At 37.5% G+C, this 24,055-nt stretch overlaps 1 protein-coding gene across 2 annotated transcripts in view; it reads left to right on the top strand.

Moving 5' to 3' along the window:
• The first annotated feature begins 2,981 nt into the window (after nucleotides 1-2,981).
• GRIA2 (glutamate ionotropic receptor AMPA type subunit 2) overlaps nucleotides 2,982-24,055 on the top strand; it is a 194,248-nt gene continuing 173,174 nt past the window's right edge. For both annotated transcript variants that reach the window (XM_069557599.1, XM_069557598.1), the window contains exons 1-2: nucleotides 2,982-3,401; nucleotides 3,948-4,088. In XM_069557599.1, the coding sequence (XP_069413700.1) occupies nucleotides 3,314-3,401; nucleotides 3,948-4,088 (229 nt within the window). In that variant the 5' untranslated portion in view covers nucleotides 2,982-3,313. The remainder of the gene's footprint in view (nucleotides 3,402-3,947; nucleotides 4,089-24,055) is intronic.

The following is a 24,055-nucleotide window of genomic DNA, read 5'->3' as shown; positions in this document are numbered from 1 at the left end:
ATCCTGAGTGATTAAAATCCTCATGTTTTCCCTTCTGTTTTATAATTTTTCTGTCTCAGTCAATAATGTCTCATGTTTGGGACCTAGGTTCATTCTGTAGGATCTGCTACCCTTGCTATCTTTTGCTGAAAGGAGCATGGAGCCACTTTCCTTTTTAATGCTGAGTTGCATCTGAGCCTTTCAAATAGCCTTCCCAGTTCCAGAGGATCAATAGGAAGGCAGGAAACTTCTTGTCACTTCATTGCTTGGAACCATGATTCTGACATTTATAATCCAATTTTGATAAGGAATTCAGCTAAAATTTGATCTGCCAGTCATTTCAAAGTTGTTACCCTCACACCCCACCCAACCCCTCCATAATGATTTTCCTAAATGCTTTTTCATTATGGAACACAAATTAAAACTGCACAAAATTCATAAGCATATATAAAACCTTAAGCATTTCAAAGCAGATTTTCAAAGAAAATAATTGCATCTTATACTGAAGAAAAGACTGAGTAAAATAGAAATGAAAATGCTATGTATAATATTTATTTCTAGCCTTAATGCTAAGATTATATTTAAACATACACAAAAAACAGCAGTAGTGAAAGCGACCAAACACACAAACTATTGCTAGAATGGTTAAATTTTTATTTCTTCCATTTTTACTGTTATTTATCCTTGTTTCATAACAATGCTTGCATTTTAGATAATTACCAAAATTGAACAGCAGAGGGCAGAGAATAGCAAACTGTGTCTTTGAGCACACTATTCTATTCAATTTTAGTCTCAGTAGTTTTGAAATTTTCAAATTTGATTTTACTACTGATCAATATGAGATATATTCTTGAAACAGGAAGTTTCTAAGTATTAAAAATAAATTACAGCATTTTTCATTTATTTGCATAACCACTTCCTTCAGCCGATTTAAATTTATTACATAGTATTCTGTGCCTGAAAAACGCTATATGATAAATACTACCGTGAATTTGAAAAAGTTCATTAGTTATAATACAAGCACAACAATGCCAATGCTGCAAGAGATGTATCTGTCTATATTTGATGTGAAAGGTACATGCCTTGTGAAAAACAGTAACGTAATAGTTGAATTACAAGGAATGCCTACTAAATTATTTCTGTTTTATATATGAATTATAGTTGGTCACTAAACACTAATATTTCCTTGAGATCTTACATATTATTTACTAGGAAAAATGTTTCTATGATTCAGCAAATTCTTATTTTATATTATTTATTTTTATAGATTGTAATTCAGTCAATTCTGGGTTCATCTTTGTCCTTGACTTTGAAATAGATTACGATAAAAATAGCTTTTGAAGCGACCTCTTTAAAAAAAATTAATTTACATTGACCCATTCTTTAAACATGACCAATTCTCCACATTTAACCTTCTCTCTCTCTCTCCTTTCATTATTAGTGACTTGATATGAAGTTAAAGTTTTTCTTTTGGGAAAAACTGAATGAAGAAAACTGATGGCTAAAAAATTTTCTATTTTGCTCTGAGTTGTTATTCACTCTTGTATAATAAAGAGCTCAAATAGAGAATAATGCAAATCATTTTTGTGCCTTACATCACTACTAGTGATTGAATAGATCAGATGTATTTAATTATCCTTTATACTGTTAATATGGATATATATTTATGTATGTCTTCTTTACTATTTTCATTCTTAATTTAAAAAAAATTTTTAAAGGAATTTTGACTCACAACACCTGTCTCATATGCAAACAAGTGTATATTAATGGACTAAAGTAAATTCTTGGTGATAGAGTTGAGTGGTATTTTTACCTGCAGTATAAAATCTTATTAATAGATTATGGATTCTTTTACTTCCTGGCCTAGGAATGCATACAGAAAATCAAAAAGAGGGAAAGACTATGACTTGGAATTCCAGAATTCCATGATTAGAGAGCCATAGAGTCCACTTTGCTCATCTTTCTCATTTTAAAAGTTGAGGCCCAAAGTGATTAAGGGGAAGTATAACATGCAACAGTCAACGAGGAGGCTATACTAGTGATATTATTGTGACAATTGCATGGGAAAGCAGACTAACTCTTGGCATTCTGAAATATTACTAGGCTACTCCTTCTGTGATGTGGGATCCAATCTCCTGCCTCCTGGAACAGTCCCTTGTACTCAACCATCCTTTATTGCTTTGTTTAAACCACTAAAGCCATAAACTCAGTGAGGAATTTCTGCCAAAGCAGGTCCCAGGCGTCGGCTTGGCAGGCTGGGCAAGTTGGTGTCACAGCCCGGTGGAGCAGTGTAAAAATGGGGTTTCCATGCAAAGAGTTCCAAAGAGTCAACCTTGATCTTCTGCTATGAGGTTTTGACCTTTATAGACAGAATTTTAGGTTTTCCTTGGATCCTGCTACGTCCCATTTAGCTAAAGTTCACACTTTTGGAGCACTTCTTTTTATCAGTGTTTTGTTTGCTTTCCTGCGGGTCAGGTGAGGTGGGTGGCAGAGTTTCTCTATTGCTAGGTGGGATTTACAGGCTATAGAAGATAAAAAATAAGCATTGCTTGCATCCTAAGACAGCAGGGCCTAGTGAGAGAACGCTTCACCGCCAACAGCAATTAGCAGTTTGGCTTCTGCACGGCAGCCGGAAGTGGGCTTTGCTGCATTTGGTCCAGGCTGGAGCATCTATCTCCGCTGCAGTGGCCGCGGAGGCACAAAGGTAGCGCGGCACGGATGGGGCGCTGTCCGCGGTGCTGAAAGGCAGATCACTGGTGGGCGCGACAGCTCGCGAGACCCGAGGTCTCTCCCGGGGGGCAGCGGCGGCCGGGCTCGGAGCCTCGCTGCCAGCCCTGCGCGCGGGAGACGCCGGGGCGCGGGGGTGGGCGGGGGAGGGGCGCGCCAGCCGCCCCCCGCGCCTCGCGCACGCGCGCCGGGCCCGCCTGCCGGTCTGTGACTCGCGTGTGTCCGTGTGTGTATGTGTGTGTGTGCGCGCGCGCGCGTGTGAGAGAGGGGAGAGGGAGAAGCGCGCGAGGGTGAGTGTGTGAGCGCATGGGAGGGTGCTGAGTGTTCCGAGGCGCTGGGACCACAGCGGCAGCCTGCTGGAAACTGCATCTAGCCGGTCCTCCGGACTTCGGAGCAGGCGCGGGGCGCAGGGCGGCAGCCACCCGCAGGACCTGGAAATAGGGATTCTTCTGCCTCCACTTCTGGTTTTTAGCAGCTTGGTGCTAAATTGCTGTCTGAAAATGCAGAGGATCTAATTTGCCCAGGAAAACGGCCAAAGAAGGAAGAGGAGGAAAAGGAAAAAAAAAAAAAGAAAGGGTATTTTGTGGATGCTCTACTTTTCTTGGAAATGCAAAAGATTATGCATATATCTGTCCTCCTTTCTCCTGTTTTGTGGGGACTGATTTTTGGTGTCTCTTCTAACAGCATACAGATAGGTAGGTACCCTTTGTGCTCTGCTTTTGAATTGTGCATAATTTGGTGGTAATCTTTGTTCACGATGGACAAATTAATTCATGTCATGTAGAGTTATGTCATACCTTGACTGCATTCCAGATTTAAACTGCCTAAAATATACATGTTTTTCTTAGGATAAAGCAAAGGCAAAAGACTGTGTCTCTGACACAACAGAGGGAAAGGTCTTCTCTTTTCGAACCCCCAAATTTTATTCATTTCACCTTAACAACATTTTCCCGTTTGTTCAGAATCTCTAGGGGTCTGAATGCACAGCTTGGGATCACTAGGGAAGGAGAACGTTTCTGGCCACCCACCTGACCCTCGAGCTCCTTCGTGTCTTGATCCCCTCCGTGTCTGGTCTATACCCTTTGGATATCCACCCCAGTTCCCCTGTTGCCCGGGTCCAGGGATGTGTTTACGCGTCCTATCAACGTTAACCAGGGACTCCTGGGCAGTCCCCCGCCAGCGGGCTCCTCTCCTCCTCTCGGGCACTGACACTGTCCTTGCTTGGTGTTTGTTCCTTGCAGGGGGGCTGTTTCCCAGGGGCGCCGATCAGGAATACAGTGCATTTCGTGTAGGGATGGTTCAGTTTTCCACTTCGGAGTTCAGACTGACACCCCACATCGACAATTTGGAGGTAGCCAACAGCTTCGCAGTCACCAACGCTTGTGAGTAATGAATATTCATGCCCTTTTGGGCGCCGCACGCGGAAAGCGGGCTGGTGTGTGTGCGTGTTTCTGCGTGTCAGTGTGCGGGTGTAGTGACTGCACACGCGCGTGCGTGTGACGGCGTCGGGAGAAAGTGGCTGCGTTCTCGGGGACCCCCGCTGGCTGAGAGTTGGGGGCTGAAGAGGAAGCGAAAGCCAGGGGAGAGTGTGCGCACTAGGGAGGGGGGTGGGTGTTGGAGATCGAACGGGCTTCCTTAGGTTCCAGGGGTCTTGGCTCGGCTGGAGTCTTCAAAAGAAGCCCCCTTCCCCTGCTGGCCTGGTGGCACCCCGCGCGAGGGGAACACGCGGTGCCCCAGGGCGCGCCGTCGGGCTGCGGGGTAGATGCCCCGGCCCCGGGGTGAAATCGGCAGGCCTCCCTCCGGGTCACTGCGTGAACCCCGCGAGCCTGTATTCTGCCCCGAGACGGGACAAGTTGTCACACTGGTCCCATAGTCGGCTTGGGGTCGTTACATAAGGCCCACCGAGGGGTGCAGCGAGGCTGACGCAGGCCGGGGAAACCCGTACAGTCCTTCCTCGCTGCCCCGGGCGCCGCAGCCTGAGTCCCGGGGCGATCGTGTGCCGGGCACCGTGGGCCCTCGCGGGCCGGGGGCTTTGTTCTCAAGTCGCGGGGCTCCTACAGAGGATGCGGGAGGAAAAGGACTTGAAAGAGGTGGCATGCGCCGAGTTTGGAATCTGGAGAAGTAGCCAGCCGATCAGCCATTTTAGTCTTCGCAGCCATCCTGTTAGTCCCAGCGCGGCGTGCAGTACTTGGGGACCCGCCGCGAAGCTACATCCAGGCTTCAAAGTAATAGGATTCAAGCTATTAAGTCTCCGCACGGTTCAGTGGAAAGACCGGCTGGCCCGGGTCCAGGCGCGGCCATCCCCGATCGGGCGTGGGCGGTGCGGCTACCGCCGGACCCCCTGCCCTCTGCCGGCAGCTGCTATCCTGCCCTGGCTACTAGGTTGGGGCGACTGCTTTCTGACTTGATGTTCTTGGTGTTTATTTCAGAGTTGACAGTTTCGCGGGGGGATTTGCAGATGGCTTACCTCCCACTCTGGCTTCCCTGTAAAGGACTGAGCGGAAAATTACCACCGAAAAATCCCAACTGCAGTGTCCCCACGTTAGACAAACAACTGTTTATCATCCCACGTCCCCATGTTGAGCTTTAATCGTATATTCCATGGGTTAGCTTGATTGTAGTATCAGGAACACCCTCAGCTCGTTTTGAAACTGCCATCAGCCAAATGAATGAAGGAATGAAACAACTGTCTGATAGAACAGGGGTCATTATTATGGAGCTGTTTGATGCTTAGAATTCAACTGTTTATGAAAGCATATTTAAGATTTCAGCACTGTATATATTTTTTCACATGTTGATTCCAGGAGAGAAAAGGAACTGGGCATGATGGGAAGGAAGTGGGAGGAAGAGAGACTGAGACTTAAGTAAATTTTCAGTTAAAAAAAAATCTTCCTAAAAGAATGTAAGAATATCTTGAAAAATTTTAGCATGTAAATACACAAAGAAACCAGCTGTAGTTTAATTTTTGAAGCCCTTTATAATTTGACCTATTTATCTACCAGAATTAGATTATTCATTTGAATTGATACCAGGTCTCCAGTTTTTTTCCCCTCTCTGAATTGTGAGTTTTAGACACAATTGGTCTAAATATCCAACTGTTTGTAATTGGATATTAATGTGAAAATGCTGTGGAAAGTAATGAACCTAACGCAAGACTAGGATTGTTGGGAGGATTTAGGTTTTAAAAACTAGGTGAAAAGAATCAATATCTCTATGTTTTGAAAACGGTCAATGATATAGAAGTTCATTCATTGGTGAGAATTATGCCAGGGCCTGGCTGAGAGCAAAGGAGTTAGGTCCACTGAAGGAAATGAGTATTTCCTCATTCCAAATGCTGAATGACTATGCTGGGGCTTGTAAAGACTCAAGATTATGGTTAGTTAAGGTTAAGTGACTAGTTTAGGTCCTCAGTCTCAATATTTTGAATAATTTATTTAATGTAAATTTTATTGAAATAAGATACACAGGCAGAAAATATACACATATTAAACACAGATATAAATACATAAAGTTCCACAGAATGGATACATCCATGTAATAAGAGACGGATTTCATTAGAAAAACAGAGACAAAATTTAATTTGCTTGACAGTTCTAAACCATCCAAGTGAGTGGAGTGAAAGTCACTCAGTTGTGTCAGACTCTGCGAACTCATGGACTATACAGTCCATGGAATTCTCCAGGCCAGAATACTGGAGTGGGTAGCCTTTCCCTTCTCCAAGGGATCTTCCCAACCCAGGGATCGAACCCAGGTCTCCTGCATTGCAGGTGGATTCTTTACCAGCTGAGCCACAAGGAAAGCCCAATTCTAAGAAAATGGGCAAATCAAATCTTCATTTTGCATGGATATTTTGTGTTTCCCAGAAAATAAAGCTGAAATAAAAGATTGCATGTCTCCATGTCGCAAAGTTACTCCTGCGTTCAATGACACTAAAATAATGACAGTGAGGATCTGAATGTATTTTCAAGTTTCTGGCATGGGAATTCAGAACCATGGCCTCTGCAACTCCTGTGCTATAAGCAATCTTACTGATTGCTGAATAGAACTAGTTACAGAAGAAAAAACTCTATCACTCATTGAATAGAATTTTCAGGAGTTGACATTAACTCATCTACTCGGCACCTAAAATTTCTGTGGCTCAATTTTTTCATTCCTTTAGGAATTTTACAATACAGAGTTTGCAAAATGAAATGGAGTGTTTGTATCCTTCTTTTCTTCTTTTTAAATCAAGAGTAATAGAGAATGTAAAATTATTTTATTTCTTTTCAGAGGGAGAGATGCTAACATATAAAATGCACTCACAAAGTGAGCAGTCCAGAAATGAGTGGAAATCTCTGATACCGAATTTATTAAAGATGAGTCTTGATCACTTAAATCCTGCTCAAGGCATTTTCTCCAATGCTTAGCCTTTGTTTCCTTGGCTCCTCAATCAGGGGAATCCTTGATTCTTTCCTTTATGAAGTGGAAGCAGCAGAGTCAAACATGTAGGTAGCAGAAACCAACCTGACTTTCTCCCACTTCCTACAGAAATCTAAGGAATTCTACTTCATAATTCTACCATTAAAATATGTATCATCAGTCAGCGTTCATAAATTAGCTTGCCCTTCCTCTGAGTTAAAACATAAAAATCCCATAGGGTAAATTTAACCCTAGATGTAGTATATAAATTTAATGTACTAAGAAAGTAAATTTGTGAATCTTAACAATATAATTGTAAAATAGCAAAGACTTTAGTTTGCTAATTTAATTGTATTCCTGAGATGGAAAGGCTGCTTTGGGAATGCTGAGACTGACATGGCAGGACCCACTGAATGGGTTAAGGTTTTGCAAATGAAATAAAGTCATTACATTCTGAACCCAGTAAATGCTGTGCAGGCTCTGAACTCCCTCCCACGCCCTCTTTCACAGTCACAGTGGGATAATTCAAGTACCTACTTGTTCCCATTTGTTTCCATGGTACCTGAGGAAATAAAGACAGATTTTCAGTTTTTTGCCTTCTCCTTTTTCTGCCTCCCTCCCCATTTCCTTTCTTCCTTCTTTCTTCTTAGCTAGAGAGCCTACTAAGGTTTTATTTTTCTTCCCCCTCAAGCCTGCTTCAACTTAAGACTTCAACATGAGAAAGTCCATGAAACCAGAAAAATAAGTAACTTAGCATCCGATGTTCAACAGTTAAATCAGTGATGGGCCTCAGGAATTCTTTCCTTGCTTGCTCCTTTCCTTCTTCTCACCTCCCGCTTCAGCTTCAGTGTTTGTTGAGTGCCTTCTAGTCATCAGAGAATAAATGAATGTTATTCTTATAGCAACTCATTTTCCCCTAACCTTTCCCCTTAATTCTCTTTCCTATAGTTTTCAAATCCTTATGGGCCTGGAGGCCTTCCCTGTACACTGCCACTGGGTCTTGTCTAAGCAGTTTGGTTTGAGGATGTGATGATATTCTAATAGTTTTTCTACAAAATCAATTTATTACAGTCAATATTTTTATGAAAATAATAGATGTGATATGTGCATATTGTGGAGAAGGCAATGGCACTCCACTCCAGTACTCTTGCCTGGAAAATCCCATGGACAGAGGAGCCTGGTGGGCTGCAGTCCATGGGGTCACTGAGTTGGACACAACTGAGCGACTTCACTTTCACTTTTCACTTTCATGCACTGGAGAAGGAAATGGCAACCCACTCCAGTGTTCTTGCCTGGAGAATCCCAGGGACGGGAGAGCCTGGTGGGCTGTCGTCTATGAGGTCGCACAGAGTCGGACACGACTTAGTGACTTAGTAGCAGCAGCACATATTGTATATAGGTTAACAAAATCAACAAGTTTTAGGAAATAATAAACATTTTTACATTCTAAAAAGTTTGGATAAACTTTAATGTTGTGCTTATTATTAAAACTTGGTTAAAATAAAATTGTCTAAAAGAGTTATGAACATATTTGACCACATAGGGCTTTGGAATTGAAATTATTAAATGTCGTCTTCAAAATTGTTCCTATTTTTTAATGACTGACTAATAGCTATTAATCTATTTAAAATAATTTAATACTTTGATATTTCAATTTCATGAAAAATAAATTGTAAAAATATTAAATTTAAAGAAATAGCAGATAAAAATCTGCTTTTTCTCTAAGCCAGTAGATGGAGATGTTGGAGAAAACATAGTTCTTTCGTAAAACTGTCGCGCACACTGAATACCCTTTGAAACATTGTAAACACATTTATTTAGAGAAATTGAAAAAATACGTATAAGTGGCATCTGTTTTAGAAAAATCCATTTAAAATGAGGTATTTGAAAAGTAACTCCCACTGCCTTTTATTTTTGATTTTATTTTTTAAATAGATTATCTTAAATATCCTTGTGAATTTGATTCATAAAGAAATTCAGGAATAGCATTGATTATATACTCTTGGAAGAAAGAATTCTAAAATTATGTTTTTTGGCTTTTTAACCTTGATTCTTCAGGTGTAATCTATTTATTTTATTGAGTATATTTATTTTATTGAAGTATAATTAATTTGCAGTGTTGTGTTAGTTTTATATGTGCATGCATGCATGCTAAGTTGCTTCACTTTTGTCTGACTCTTTGCAACCCCATGGACTATAGCCCCCCAGGCTCCTCTGTCCATGGCATTCTCCAGGTGAGAATACAGGAGTGGGGTTCCATGTCCTTCTCCAGAGTTTCATATGTACAGTAAAGTAATTCAGATAAATATATGTATGTATCCTTTTCCAGATTATTTTCCCTTATAGGTTATAAAATAATAACCTATATAATATAAAATATTGGTTTTATATTAAAACCATTTATATAGGTTAAAATAACCTATATAATATAAAATATTCATTATAGTTCCCTGTACTATACAGTAAATCCTTCAGGTATTATTTTAAGGTGTATTTCTTATCATTGCATTTTAGTCATGAATTATTGAGATGTATATCTGTGTTCATCACATTGATGCTTGCTAAATTTGTTACGCTTTGCATGAATTTTTCTGTGTGTGTGTGTGATTATATTGTAATTATGGATTGTGAGTAGCTATAGTTTGGGTAGGCTATCATGTTTTATTATTCTATCAAGATAATTACCAAAGCCTAGAGTTATGTATTTTAATGCATGCAAAAATTTTCATACAACCTGAATCAACTTGGATACTCGTAAGCAATCATAAGAATTTGTAGTGTACCAGACACAATACCTTATAACCTGAGGTTAAATCTTTGATTAAAATCAATTGGAGGTTACGAAGAATAAAATAGCTCTTTAAATGTAAGAATAATTAATTTGTTGTTGGATTTTTTTTTTTTTTGTAGTTAAGTTTTCAAACTCCAAGTATCACAAGAGAATTTTAGGAAAATCAGACATTATATTCAACAGAATTTTAAAAAATGGCATTGGTTGAAATACTCAGTTTAAGATATGAGAAACTGAATATTGAACTAAAAATGAGTATACGAAACTATAGGAATTTAGTAGTAATAGGAATTTACTCTTATACTATTATTGCTTTTTGAGGTCTTGCAGACTTCTGCATACTGACTTGAGAAGTCTGGGACTTTCCCTTTCATATCAAGCCTTTATAGTGAAGGGGTCGTTGAACCTTGACATTAAGACAGTAGAATGCTGATTCATGTCAGAGCCTGTATCTTCTGGAATTTCTTCCCAAAACCACCTTTCAAGCTTCCTGGAGCCCTGACCATTTTCGGGAAGGCAGTAGAAGACCGGTTGTTTCCTGATTATTCTATGAGGTGTTGCTGTATGGTTGACTTTTCAAAGAGTGCGCTTTTTTCCCCCCCTCTTCCTCTGTTCTTCTTTTCCCTTTTAAAAAGTCAGCGAAAGTGCTTAATCTGCAGAGCAGGTGCTACTACAAGGAAGTAAATTTAAATTGAAATGTTTTTTATTTTTTTAAGTAAGCAAAGGATATATTACAAAGAGCTAAAATCTTGTATTAATAGAAGATTTAAACATTTTATTGGGATGCTAGTGGCCAGTGGGTAAATGTATTTCCTTTCTTTTTTAATTGAGTTCTACTGAAGATTCCCCAAACAAAATTGAAATACCAGATTTTTTTAAATTTGCCAATTTTCATTCAGAATTTCTGAGATTTTCTCTAATGATCTGAACAACTCATTGACAAATGTCTTAAATGACTATGCCTCTTCAATAGGATAGGAAAAGTCATTGTTGAATTAAAATCTACCCACAATTTCTTTCTCAAATCTCAAAATCACCCATAATTTAAAATTTTTCTAGCAATAAAAATATTTTTCAAAAAAGATTTTACTAATTTTGGAGAAAAATTAATCTGCTTCTTACAGTGGTGTTTGTTAGTGGTCTAAAACCTGTTATTTTTGGTTACTATTCAAAGTATCTTGTCATTTTTTATTATTACAATTTATAGAAACATTTAAAATTAACATGGAGAATGAAAATATGCCTTTCTTAAAGTCAGGGTAATGCCACTGTTGGCTTTGTATGCGTCATGATTTTTAATCTATTAAACAGACTTCATATAGCAGAATTTCTTGGTATAGAATTATATTTATTAAATTCAGAATATTGCTATTACTCTATATTTGGATTTTATAAGAAACAATTTCTTTGGTATCTACCTCCAATCTTATTCAGATAGAGGTGTGATGCATTTTTCATTTTCATCCACAAGTTAGATATGTTCAAAGTTATTATCTTTTCCCCTACAACTACGTTGCTCTGTGTTAAAATGCTTTGCTGAAAGAAATGTTGGGATGATGCAGAAGCCGTGTTGCAATGGTTAGCATACAGGACTCTGTTCTCAGTACTCTGAGGGCTGTGGGAGTGTCGGTCGTCCATTTTTGTTTGAATTTTCACAAAACATGACTGTACACATTTCCTTGAATAGCCACAAAATTATCTTAGTCTCCCCCCCCATCCCCATCCCCAGGATATTATATACCATGATTTTCTGTTAATTCTTTCAGAATGCCTACATTCTAGTGTATCTATAATACTTTGAATAGGGCATCATATTTCTACTGAGCTATTTACCCTTTGTGTAAAATTAATTTTGAACTATAACTACTGTGATATTCACTTACTTTATGCTACTCTAATTCTTACACTCTGATTGAAATTCAGTGAACCTCAGAATGTGCAATTCAATGCAAATATTTTTAGTCTAATCTTTATAAATACAAAGTGATACTGATGGAAATGATAGAAATATATTTGTATAATCTGAGTATACCTATGCTTATTATGGAATCAGAATAAATGTTACCTAATTCTTCATCCCTGTAGCAGAATATCAGTCATATCTAACTTCAGCATAAAATTGACTGAAACTCATGTTACATAATTTAAGAAAAGGTTTTCTCAGACCGTAAAGCTTTTGCAGCTTATGCTAAGGTTTTGCATTAAAATACTATTCTCTTTCAGAATTAGTCATCATTTTACGATTTCCCTTGCATTAGCATTTGGTCCACTGCAGTAAGACTATGTCAGCCATGTGATTATATATTTTTTATTACTTACACAAGAATAAAAAGATAGGTTGAGCATTTTGAAATAATTATTTTTTTTCCAAAAGGGAAAAAAATATTTTTCTTCATTGTAAGTTGAAAATGAAAAACTTCTTTAAGTGTAGTGCTGGTGCCATGGACAAACAGGGAAATCTTCGAGAGGCAGCGTAACTTGGTGTGTAGTAGGCGAAGGAGTAGGAATTTGGAACTGAATTTTTTTTTTTTTTCTTTTCATTCTCTCTTGGTTTAAGCTTCGTCTTTAACTGGTGTTTGCTTTAGTTTGCCTGTCTGCAGTCAAGCTTCTACACTACCACTGAGCTGGTACAAAACAATGAATTCTTATCATAATATTACTTTTGATGGATACAGTTGGCTGCTGCTGCTTCTGCTGCTAAGTCGCTTCAGTCATATCCAACCCTGTGTGACGCCATAGACGGCAGCCCACTAGGCTCCCCCATCCCTGCTTCCAGAGGGAGACAAGAAAGAAAAGAAGCATTCTGGATCTTTTGTAGGCAAAAACACCACTTTCAGGCACTTTATTATTCAGGGCTGGTAAAAAAAACACAGTGATTCTTGTTAATCATGAGGTACTAAAACACTGTAGCTAAAATATGTAATGTGGAAGAAATATACTACTAGAATTTGAATTTATGAGTTATAATAAACTATACCTCCTATATGGGGTTCTTGAGACATTATAGGAACACATCAACTGATGGGGTTTATTTGCAGAACACAGAAAAGTTTGTCTTTTTGATTGTATTCTGGTGGTGATTTATTGTTCTTTAACATCTGGATAATAGTTTTAACAATCCTCGGTATATATTAAAATGTGTCAGCATGTCTTACAAGAATATTTAACAAAATTAATGATACTTCTCAAACAATATGTAAGTTTTAGTCATTAAGGTTAATTATGCAAAAAATCATTAAAGCACAGTTTGGGGCTGAAACGCAGGACATAATGAGCAGTTTCAATTTGGAGAATAAGGATGATCAGGAAAGGGGAATCGAGTTGTATCGACATACTGGGAAATATTGTCATCTACATTTTAGTGGCACTCATTTGGAGTATTTTAAAGATATTCTTTAAAGGCTTCATGTAAGTTATTTGTTAGGAATTGCAGATTTTAAGGGATTGTCTGTTTTCAATAATCCAGCTACCACAGAAGTAGCTCTTGCAATTCTCAAGTGGGAGAGGGGCTTCTCTTTAAAATAGAAAAGTCTCTCTTCCTCACAAGAATTTAGCAAAGAAAGTCCTGGAAGTGCCAGTCTCCAGGAGTGGTAGGAAGTGTGTGTTTGCTAGTTTTTCTTGAAAAACACAGTTCAATTTAGAACATGAGTTTTAAATTTATTTATGTCTTGTCCTTTGTTTGGGAGGAATTGAAAATTTTCAATCTTGTTTTTAGTTTATGTGTGAAATGGAGATATTGAACTTTATGATTTCCAAGCACTTTACTATTTGTAGCTTTATTTGTTTTATCAGTTGTTATTGTTGTTGTTTTAGTTTTTACTGGTTTGCAATGTTATTACTAATTTTCATGTGGAGAGGAAATTTTAGGAACAGAGGCAAGAATTCAGAGGAAGTATCAAGAGTTTCAGTTTTTTCCTTTATCTCTTAGAACACAGCCAGGTCAAAATCATCATCTTGATGATAAATGTGGAAGTGCTTTGTGTATGAAAATAAAAGACATTGATTCTTTGTAGTTTGCAGCCATGGTATTGTAAGACACAAAGTAGCATTAGTCAAATCTGAACTTGGAATGAAATTCTGATCTTGCTGTTAGATGTGTGACACTGGACAAGTTTAATGCAGTCTAAGTCTGTTTCCACCATTGTAAGAAGGAATTATATGTTATAGGACTATTTTGAAAATAGAGACTAGGCATAAAAGACTATGTGTTTGGTGCATCTAAGTGCATTGTAATTAGTGGACTTTATCACTTTCTGTATTGGGGTCTTTGGTAAAGACCCCAATACAGAAACTGGTTTAGATAAACACTTTTTGAGGACAGAAGAAAATGCATTTCTAGTTTCTTGCTGGAATCTTCTGTTTCTTGTACACCAGGGCAGGCCTGTTTGGTGACAAAGGAGAAACCAACGAAGCAAACCACATAAGTCACTTAAGGATATGTTTAATGCATTGAAGAGGAGAATGGTTTTCAAAAGCTGAGATGCTGAAACACAAGCAGTATCACATCTTTTCTTTGGTCACATGCCACTTCCATGAAGATGTTCAATAATGTGGAGCTCTTTCATTCCCGGTGAATCTTGCAGCACATAATTAAGATACGTCCACACATTGTCTAACTGCACATTTTAGATTCCTCATGGTTTATTTCACCTAATTAATCAAATTATATCTATTTAAATGAAAAGCAGATGAGAGAATACAAGCTTTAGAACCAGGGTTTGAATATGATTTGTAGCTTTGTTACATAAAACATGTTTTATTTTCTCTTTGTGGAATAAGGCTGTTTCCTCATCATGTAGATGTCATTATTGGGGGTTTAAATGAGAAAATCAGTGCCTTGATTAGTTTGTCATAAGTGATCCCAATATGCGCTTCTTTCCTGTATCTCAGCCCTTTACAGTGAATGGAAGAGCGTGCTCAGATCAGTGGAGGAGAATAACATAGAGATCATTGCCTTCAGAGAGCTTATGTATTTGGTAACTTTACATTTACATATAACTTTTATCTTTTCAAAACACTTTCATAGCTGTTTGGTCTTCACTGTAGCTCTCTGCAGTTTATAGGATAAATGAAATTATTATTATATTCCTTTCCAGATAAGAAAGCAAATTTAAGTGAGTTATTTCTAACCTGCGTTAAATTTGTGGGGAACTTCTTTTACTTTTTTATTTTTGCATATGTGCCTATTTGATTTTAACTTACTAGTTTCACTTTTAACTATAGAAAAACATAAAAGCACACACCACCACGTTAAAAAAAAATAGTTGCTTAGTATTCTCTTTCTTAAGTTTCCTTGCTTTGGTCATTTCGACTTTTTCCCATTATTTTTCATTCCTACAGATATTGCTCTGGCGATCATTCTTTTATACTTTTACCTCTGTTTGTGGATATGTATCTGTGGGGAAATTCCTGGAAATATAAGTGCTGGGTACATTTGAAGTTTTGCTGGGCATTGCTTGCCAGGAAAGGTTGTGCTCATTCAAGAGAGTTGAGCTGAGCTTCTGTGAACCTCCCACTTGAGGAGGACTGGTTTCCTGTGCCCCTACCATTGTGCTGCTCCTCTTGTCTGTTGCATCCACTCTAGTGATCGAACCTTTTTGCTTAGCTGCTGAACTGGAATTAATCAGAGGCAAGATCTTGGCCAGGTTTTAGAAATTCAGCTGCAGGCATCAAGTGGAAGAACTCAAGACTCTGCCTGGAATGCCCACTCTCGGTCCTCATTAGACCAACTGGCTGGATGACTACTTTGGCCCAGCTCTGGGGGAACTTCTTTTAGAAAAAAATGTACTATTTTAACATCTACTATGTTGTTGTCTCTGTTATGGATATTGAGAATCTAAAGAAGGTGAAGTTGTAAGTCTACACTGTAATTGCTGAAAAAAATGTTTAAAAATGCACTGGGCATTATTATGCAAAACAGGTGTGCATACTGTTTTATTGAAACAGAGAAATCCAATTCTGAAAAGTAAGAAAATTGGTAAACATGGTAATGCTCTGCTGAAAATCTTGACCTTCTTCAAGAAAGAAGTAGAATGGAATTGGGTAAGAGCATGGTTTCTGAAATCAAAAGACAGAATTCAAGTCTAACTTCTAACTCCCATCTTGTAAGGTGAAGCAATGAAAACCATATTACTTAGCATTTATAAAATTTTCTATCCTTTCTAACAACTTTGTAATAGTAATGGTGTCTATAAAGTAAAGTTTGATAATAAAAATTACACATAGGCGTCTGATTTTATAGTTTAAATATGTATGCTTACTAAATCATAGCCTTAAAATGTATTTTGAAGAAAACCAAATTCAATGACAAAATAATTGGAAGAATGGGGACCTGCTTCCCTTCTTCTTTTCTTCTTTCTTTCGTCCCGCTTTCTTTCTTGCAGGATTTAGAATATTAATATTTCCTCACAAATCAATAAACAATCAATAAGAAAGAGTAAATACGTCTGCTGCAGCCTGAGTCAGAGTTTTTCCAATGTCGGATGGCAGTGTAGCCAGTGTATTAAAATAAGCAGATTGGGTGTGATATGATGGCTCCAAAATTTACCAGCTGTGTGACTTTGTAAGTGTCATGTAACTTTCTAATTCTCTTTCTTCCCCTATAAAAGGGAGGTTATTATAATACCTGCCTCCTAATGAAATTGTCAGATTCAGAGGGTAATCACTGCCCTATATAACACAGAGATTGATGCTGCTAATTTCACTGATTTCCAGTCCCCTGAGTGCACATTAATTATATACGCTTAGCTCCATGCTTGTAGATTCATGGAAGGGAAGTAGCTACGGAGATCTAATAGAGCTTGCTGTGTAATTTTCAAATTAATGAGCTTCTTTAATACAACCATTTGAGCTAATAGTGGAGACTAGAGCTTTATTGTTTTCGTTTTTAGAATACTAATAAATACGCACAAATAAGAATGATGGTGGTTGTTCTCCATGTTGAGGATGACATCAGACCTGGGACTGGCTCCTCCTGTTGTGGCTTCTTCCCTGTGGATCAGTCCTCTGCCTCTTAATGCTGGTCGAGAGGCCCTTTCACACTTTCTCAGGAAGTTCCTGCCTCAGTGTGAATAAGGGAGGCTATTTGCCTGTTCCTTGTCTGTCAGAAAGGTCTTGAAATTGAAAATTTTTCAAATAGTTTCTTGTCCAGAGATTACTTTCTTTGGAGAATGGAAAAAGAGTTTTTGAGGAGATGTAATCACTAAGGGTTTTTCCTGTGGTCATGTATGGATGTGAGAGTTGGACTGTGAAGAAGGCTGAGTGCCGAAGAATTGGTGCTTTTGAACTGTGATGTTAGAGAAGACTCTTGAGAGTCCCTTGGACTGCAAGGAGATCCAACCAGTCCATTTTGAAGGAGACCAGCCCTGGGATTTCTTTGGAAGGACTGATGCTAAAGCTGAAACTCCAGTACTTTGGCCACCTCATGCGAAGAGCTGACTCATTGGAAAAGACTCTGATGCAGGGAGAGATTGGGGGCAGGGGGAGAAGGGGACGACTGAGGATGAGATGGCTGGATGGCATCACTGATTTGATAGATGTGACTCTGAGTGAACTCCGGGAGTTGGTGATGGACAGGGAGGCCTGGCGTGCTGCGATTCATGGGGTCGCAGAGTCGGACACGACCAAGCGACTGAACTGAACTGAATCAGTAAGGAAGTCCCATGAATGAGTTAAATATTTTCCTCGTTTATAAACCATTCACTCCCTTACTCTGCATTGACTTTCCTTAGTCTGAGCCTTCCTCGTGTTGCAGAAAACAGCAACGTGGAGACTCTTACATATAGGGTGGTAAGGACTTGGGTCAAAATTTCTCTTTTAAAGCAAAGGCATGTGTTTATAAGATATGTTGTATTGGTGACTTTGGATTTGGGCCTGAAGTGGGAAACATTGGGAAAAAAGTCAAATGCTTGTCTTCAGGATGCTTCCATCCCTGTTGCTTGCATGTATCAAAATCCATCGCAGGATTCTCTTTTTTTTACCGTTTCTCAAACTTTAGTAGATACCTGTTTAACGCCAGTCTTCTAGGTCATGTCTCAGGTAACAAAGAACAGGATAAGTTTCCATTTTGGAAATTATTCACGGATGCCAAATTATTTTTATGGCAAAGGTAGAAGCAATTAATCCAGTAGAAAATCTACATGATTTTCTTATTATTTTAGCATGTGAAGAATAGTCATTGTTTCCAGGTCATTTGTAAATATTGTTCTATAACTTGGAACTATATTTGAATCAAAGTGTCATAAAGAGCAGAAATAGTAATTGTAAAAATTATGAAGAAAACATAAAAGAGATGAACACTAAAAAGCCATTGTCATTTACACTGATTTAGAATATGTTGCTGAAAATGGGGTGATTAAATGAGGAATTGGTGATATTAATGGTGGTGTGCATTTCAGATCTTTTAAAAGCAATTTTAATTTTTGAATCATGTTTGGAGATGATAATTTATATTTTATTTTGCAAGTTTTTTCCTTTTTTGGCTTCTCTGCTACATGTTCTTCAATTTAGTTTGAAACATCTTGGAGACACTTACACCTTGCTAGTTCTCTTGTAACTATACACATAACTATTAAGAGCTTGAAAATTTCAAATGGCAAAATCTTGAATATCTGAAAAATATGATTTGGGTTTAACATAGAGAAAAAAGTATATAAAAGGATTAAAATATTTGTTGGCAATACCTTTTAGGTATCATGGGTGATTTAAAACTTATAACCTGCAAAAATGAGAATTTAGATTCTAAAGGTTTATGTTTTGAGATTTAAACATTATGAAGTAACTCATGGTAATCTTTAAACTTTACAAAAGGGGTATAACAATTGCTGTCTATGTCTCTTCTCCTCTCATTCCCCTTCTCTCAGATAATGATCATCAGTGGTTTACAGAAATGCTAGCATCATAAACACACTGTTCTTTCTGTATCTTGCTGATTTCCTATATTAACATAAATTGGAGACCTCTTTTATCTGCAGTTTCCTCCTTCTCTAGGGTTCCCACATGGTATTCTGCTGTTATTTATTCTGTCATTTATTGATAACTTTCTAACTTTTCCTGACTGTATTAATATGTGCAGATGGGTTTGCAGAATTAATTTCTATGAGTGGTATATCTCAGTCAAAGAGTGTTTGCGTTTAAAATTTTGCTGAATATTCAAAAAGATACATGATGTACATCCTACCTAAAGCATAGGAGTGTGCCTACTCTCATCTGCTCTCAAGAGTAGTGTACAATGTTGACCTTGTTTAGGCTTTGCTATTGTTATTTCACTGCTTAAATTTATAGCAATAAGTTTTGACTGAAGTTAAATATTTCTCACCACATTATTCGCCTTTCTGTATATAAGTGTGTGTGTGTGCTTGCGCTCAGACTCTTTGCCCATGTTTCTGTTGGGTCGTGGCTCTATTTATTATTTAGCGATACGATATCTGTTAAAATGATATGTACTTGTCACAAGTTGTCACCATCTTACCCAGTTTTTTTAAATTGAAGTATAGTTGATTTACAATGTTGTGCTAATTTCTGCTCTAGAGCAGAATGACTCAGTTATACATGCATTCTTTTTCATATTCTTTATTCTTTCATATTCATTATGGTTTAATCATGGGATACTGAATATAGTTCCCTGTATAGCAGGACCTTGTTGTTTATCCATCCTATATATAATAGTTTGCATCTGATAATCTCAAACTCTCAACCTATTCCTCCCCCACCTCCTTCCCCCTTGACAACCACAAGTCTGTTCTTTATGTCATTTTTCTTTTAATCTGTTTATGATTTTTTAAATCATATTCTTAAATTTCCTGTAGTCAAATTCAGAGATTTTTTTATTTTATTGCTTTAGGATTTTTGTGCCTTGCTCAGAAAGCCTTTTCCCATTCAAGGTGCTTTAAAGAAAAAGAACTGCTATTCCTTTTATTTAATATCCATCCTATTTTGGTTTCAAGATTGAAAATGAATGTTTTATCTGGATTTATTTGGTATAAATACTAAAACAGGTATACAGCTTCTTCCATAAATTTAGCCAAATTTCACAGCCTATAAACAATCTAATTTCCTCCCTGCTTGATTTGAAATGCCATCAGAAATTCTAAATTGTTCCTCAGGAATTTAAAGACAAACAAGGAACTTATACAGAAAACAAAATAAATAATATTAAAACTCTATTACAGGCAAAGGAACGTAATTTCTATAAGGTACTTGTTTCCTGAGTAATGCTGTCTCTATAAATTGTGCTTCTGTGTCATCGTGGTCTCATATCAACAAAAAGCATGTCAGACTGAAGGTTCACTGAGCCCAGAGGGATAAATAGAGGACTGTGTTATGCTTTTGGCTTGCATTACATTACTAATATCACTTAAATGGACTGCTGGTTTGTGTATTTCTTAACCTATGTCAAGGCTTGAATAATGGGTTATGATTATTACTTGGTTTTTGAATGTCACTTTGAAGACAACTTAGTGTAAAATTCAAGGGTTCACAAATAAAATATTAAAACTAGAGACTGCAATGCAATAAAGGTAAAGGAATTCAGATGCTCATGGTTTTATTAACTAATATATAGTTGCAGCTTCAGTTTGTCTTAAAAACTAGTTATGTGGTCTCTCTAAAGCCAGTATCAAGCAACTTAATTTAAGGTATAAATCTGATTTAAACTCAAACACTAGATACAATACTAAATTGTTACTTTCATCAATAAATAATTTCAGTTTGCCTTAAGGTGTATAACGTGTACTGTGTATTTTTGTCCAAACATCAGGGAATTTGTACATCTTTTCATGATAACTTTTTGTGGAACTCTGAACTTAATGTGGCCTTGAAGTGCCTTTCCATAATTATTAAAATGGAAGGATTCTGACTTTCAAAACAGTTTCATAAAACGTATTTTATTAAGTTTCTTTAGGATTCTATTCATTTGTTTATATTTATAATACCCTTTATTGAATAGAAAAATATTACCTGGGTGAAAATGTAGAAAAAAAAATTTGCATCAGCAGAACCACAGTGTTCATTTTTTTATGCTAATACTTTAAACAAACGGAATATTTTGCAAACATTGACTTGAGCTTCCCTGGTGGCTCAGACGGTAAAGCATCTGCCTGCAATGTGGGAGACCCGGGTTCAATTCCTGGGTCAGGAAGATCCCCTGGAGAAGGAAGTGGCAATCCACTCCAGCACTCTTGCCTGGAAAATCCCATGGACGGAGGAGCCTGATAGGCTACAGTCCATGGGGTCGCAAAGAGTCGGACACGGCTGAGCAAGTTCACTCATCTCTTATACCATTCCTAAAGGCAGAGGAAAGTAAGAAAAAGCCATCTGATGCCAGGATACTAAAGATGCTGATGCACCATGAAGGGTGTCCATAATGCAGTTCTAGTCTTATAGTTGAGCAGGACCAAGGTATGCTAAGCAGACAGATTTTTCTAAAAGATTCCATGGAACACAGACCCTCTTCTCTTTTAAGGGATGACTTCTGCTTTTCTTGGTGTTTTTGTTTTTTTGACTTAACACTTGTGTCTAAGTGGATAATAACTTTTTTGTTTTGATTTAAGAACCTCAATGTTTGGTTTACTTTCCCATTTAATTTTCTTGATGGTGGTGGTTTAGTCACTAAGTCATGTCTGACTATTGTGACCTCTTGGACTGTAGCTGGTCAGGCTCCTCTATCCATAGGATTTTCCAGGCAAGAATACCAGAGTAGGTAGCCATTTCCTCCTCCAGGGGATCTTCCTGACTCAGGGACCGAACCCAGGTCCTCCTGCACTGCAGGCAGATTCTTTACCGACTGAGCTCCCAGGGAGGCCCTTAATTTTCTTTGGCACATTCAAATTTCGAAGCACTCTATAACCATATTTGTCTTGTTTCCATTCACTTTTCTTTATCTCTAAGTTTTTTTTTCAAATTGCTTGTGCATCATAATGTTTCTCAGGTGAATTTAAATCTTCCTCCAAAATTAATATAAAACCTTTATGAGGTTCTGAGTAGACAGTTCTTCTAATTCTAAAAGTACTTGTTCAGATGGAAAACACAAAAGAAAATAAAAATCAGCATTCATTTTACTCAAGGAATAATCGTTTGTTAATATTTACCCTTATTCTTTTGTACTTAATGTCATGCCCAGATCTTTTTGATGGCAGTAAAGCCATGTGTAAACTTGATTTTCATGGCTTTGTAATATTGATCTGTAGCTTAATTAGTCAGGTCCTATTTTTACAGATTTTTTTGTATCCTTCTTTTATCCATATATTCCTGCAAATGAAAATCATCTATGTATGTATTTTCCCTCATTTCTGATGATTGAAGTATTATTACTGGATAAAAGGCCATCAAGCATTTAGTTAAGTATTTCTGATTAACACAAAGGAAGTCCACACCAATTTATAAGCCTATCAACAGTCTATGCAAAGCCTAATCTCTCAGCATCATTGCTATTTTTAAGCGTTTTTATATATTTCATCACTAAAAGATCCTTCTTGTTATATAAAACATTTCATATTAATTACTCATTTATGTTTCTTTTTTCAAAACAATCTTATACCCAATTTTCATTGCCATCTTGATATTCTTTCCCATTGAATGGTATGAGTTATTTATTCAAGATCAATATGGCAGGGGAGTAAGGGGTTGTTAGGCAATTGTCTAGCCAACAGTTTAATTATCTGGCTAGGACAAGGACCAGGCCACTCATCCGTTTCATTGGGTAGAGTTGTTCACATGGCATGTCCAGCTCCAAGGGAGTGGACACTAACTGCCCTTCTGTCCAGAAGAGGAGATTTTTAGTGTCTCCAACAGATAAGATTGCTTCGCCTGTCAAAACCTGCTTTATTTTTGCCTTAGTTTTATTTTTCCTTTCAATTTTGTATAAGATTATTTTTAAAATATTATTTCAAAGTGTTTTGTTGTTTTGGAATTTTTCCTCTCCAGTATATCTACAAGTTTAAAACTTCTAATCAAATAGGAACGCAAGGTGGAAAACAATTTACCTTTGTGTCTCCTTACCTGCCTGTAGTTTCTTCCCTAGAGGTGACCAGTTTTAACCATCACTGTCATTCTTCTGGTGGTTAACTTTATATTCATAACCACTATATCATTAATTTTATATTTCTGTTTTTCATTAGAGTTTGTATTAATATACTCAAAACCATATTTCTTATTTTGACAGTTAGAGATGTTCTTTTTCAACTGCCTACCTGATGAGTTGATAACATTGTTGAATCTAGATTAAGAATATTTACATTCTACTCTGTGTTTATAATAGGTCTTACATACATATCTTTTATATATGTTTATTCTAAAAGCTTAAAATTAGATAAGTATTATTTATATAATGATCTGTAGCTATTTGGGGCTTCCTTGGTGGCTCAGACAGTAAGGAATCTGCATCTAATGCAGGAAACTGGTTTGATCCCTGAGTGGGGAAGATTTCCTGGAGAAGGGAATGACTACCCACTCCAGTATTCTTGCCTAGAGCATTCCATGGACAAAGGATCCTGGCAGGCTATAGTCCATGGGGTGGCAAAGAGTCGGACATGACTGAGCGGCTAATGCTTTCACTTTCATAGCTATTTTACTATTTTTGGTTGTTGAGTGTTTTTTCTTTCCTGGATATTTGAAATTCCCAATTTTCTTCTTGCATGATGTATCCTTAACGTATCTGTATGCTGTTACTATTGTATATCTGGTTCATGAAATCTAGTCTTCCAGAGACTTCCATCCACCTTTCTTATGTAGCCTGGACTGACTGCTCTGGATCCTTCTGTGCAGCTGACACTTGGGATGGCACCATCTTTCTGTGGTTGACCATGTTTTTAACTCTTGGCTTATTTCCTCATAAGCCAAACCCATTTTTCTTTATCTTCTATAATAAATTTTTTAAAACAACTTTCTAAAATAATGAAACTTCATAACTTCATTCTCTCTATATATACACACATGCACAAACACACACACACGCACAAACACATTCATGTGCGCGTACACATACACAGATACAGAAAACCTTGTTGTATACTGATTTCGCACATATAAATCACATTTTCTTAGAACTAAGAAGAAATTCTACACATTTTCTATTATCCTGGTTCTTTGGGGCATTTATTATTCCCTTTTTGAAAGCTTTATCTTTAGTCTCCTAAAAAAAAAATCACGGTGATGGTCCCAGAT

The sequence above is a fragment of the Ovis canadensis genome, chromosome 17, assembly GCF_042477335.2.
Source record: "Ovis canadensis isolate MfBH-ARS-UI-01 breed Bighorn chromosome 17, ARS-UI_OviCan_v2, whole genome shotgun sequence".
NCBI classification, from domain to species: Eukaryota; Metazoa; Chordata; class Mammalia; order Artiodactyla; family Bovidae; genus Ovis; species Ovis canadensis.
This window is presented reverse-complemented; position numbering and strand designations above follow the sequence as displayed.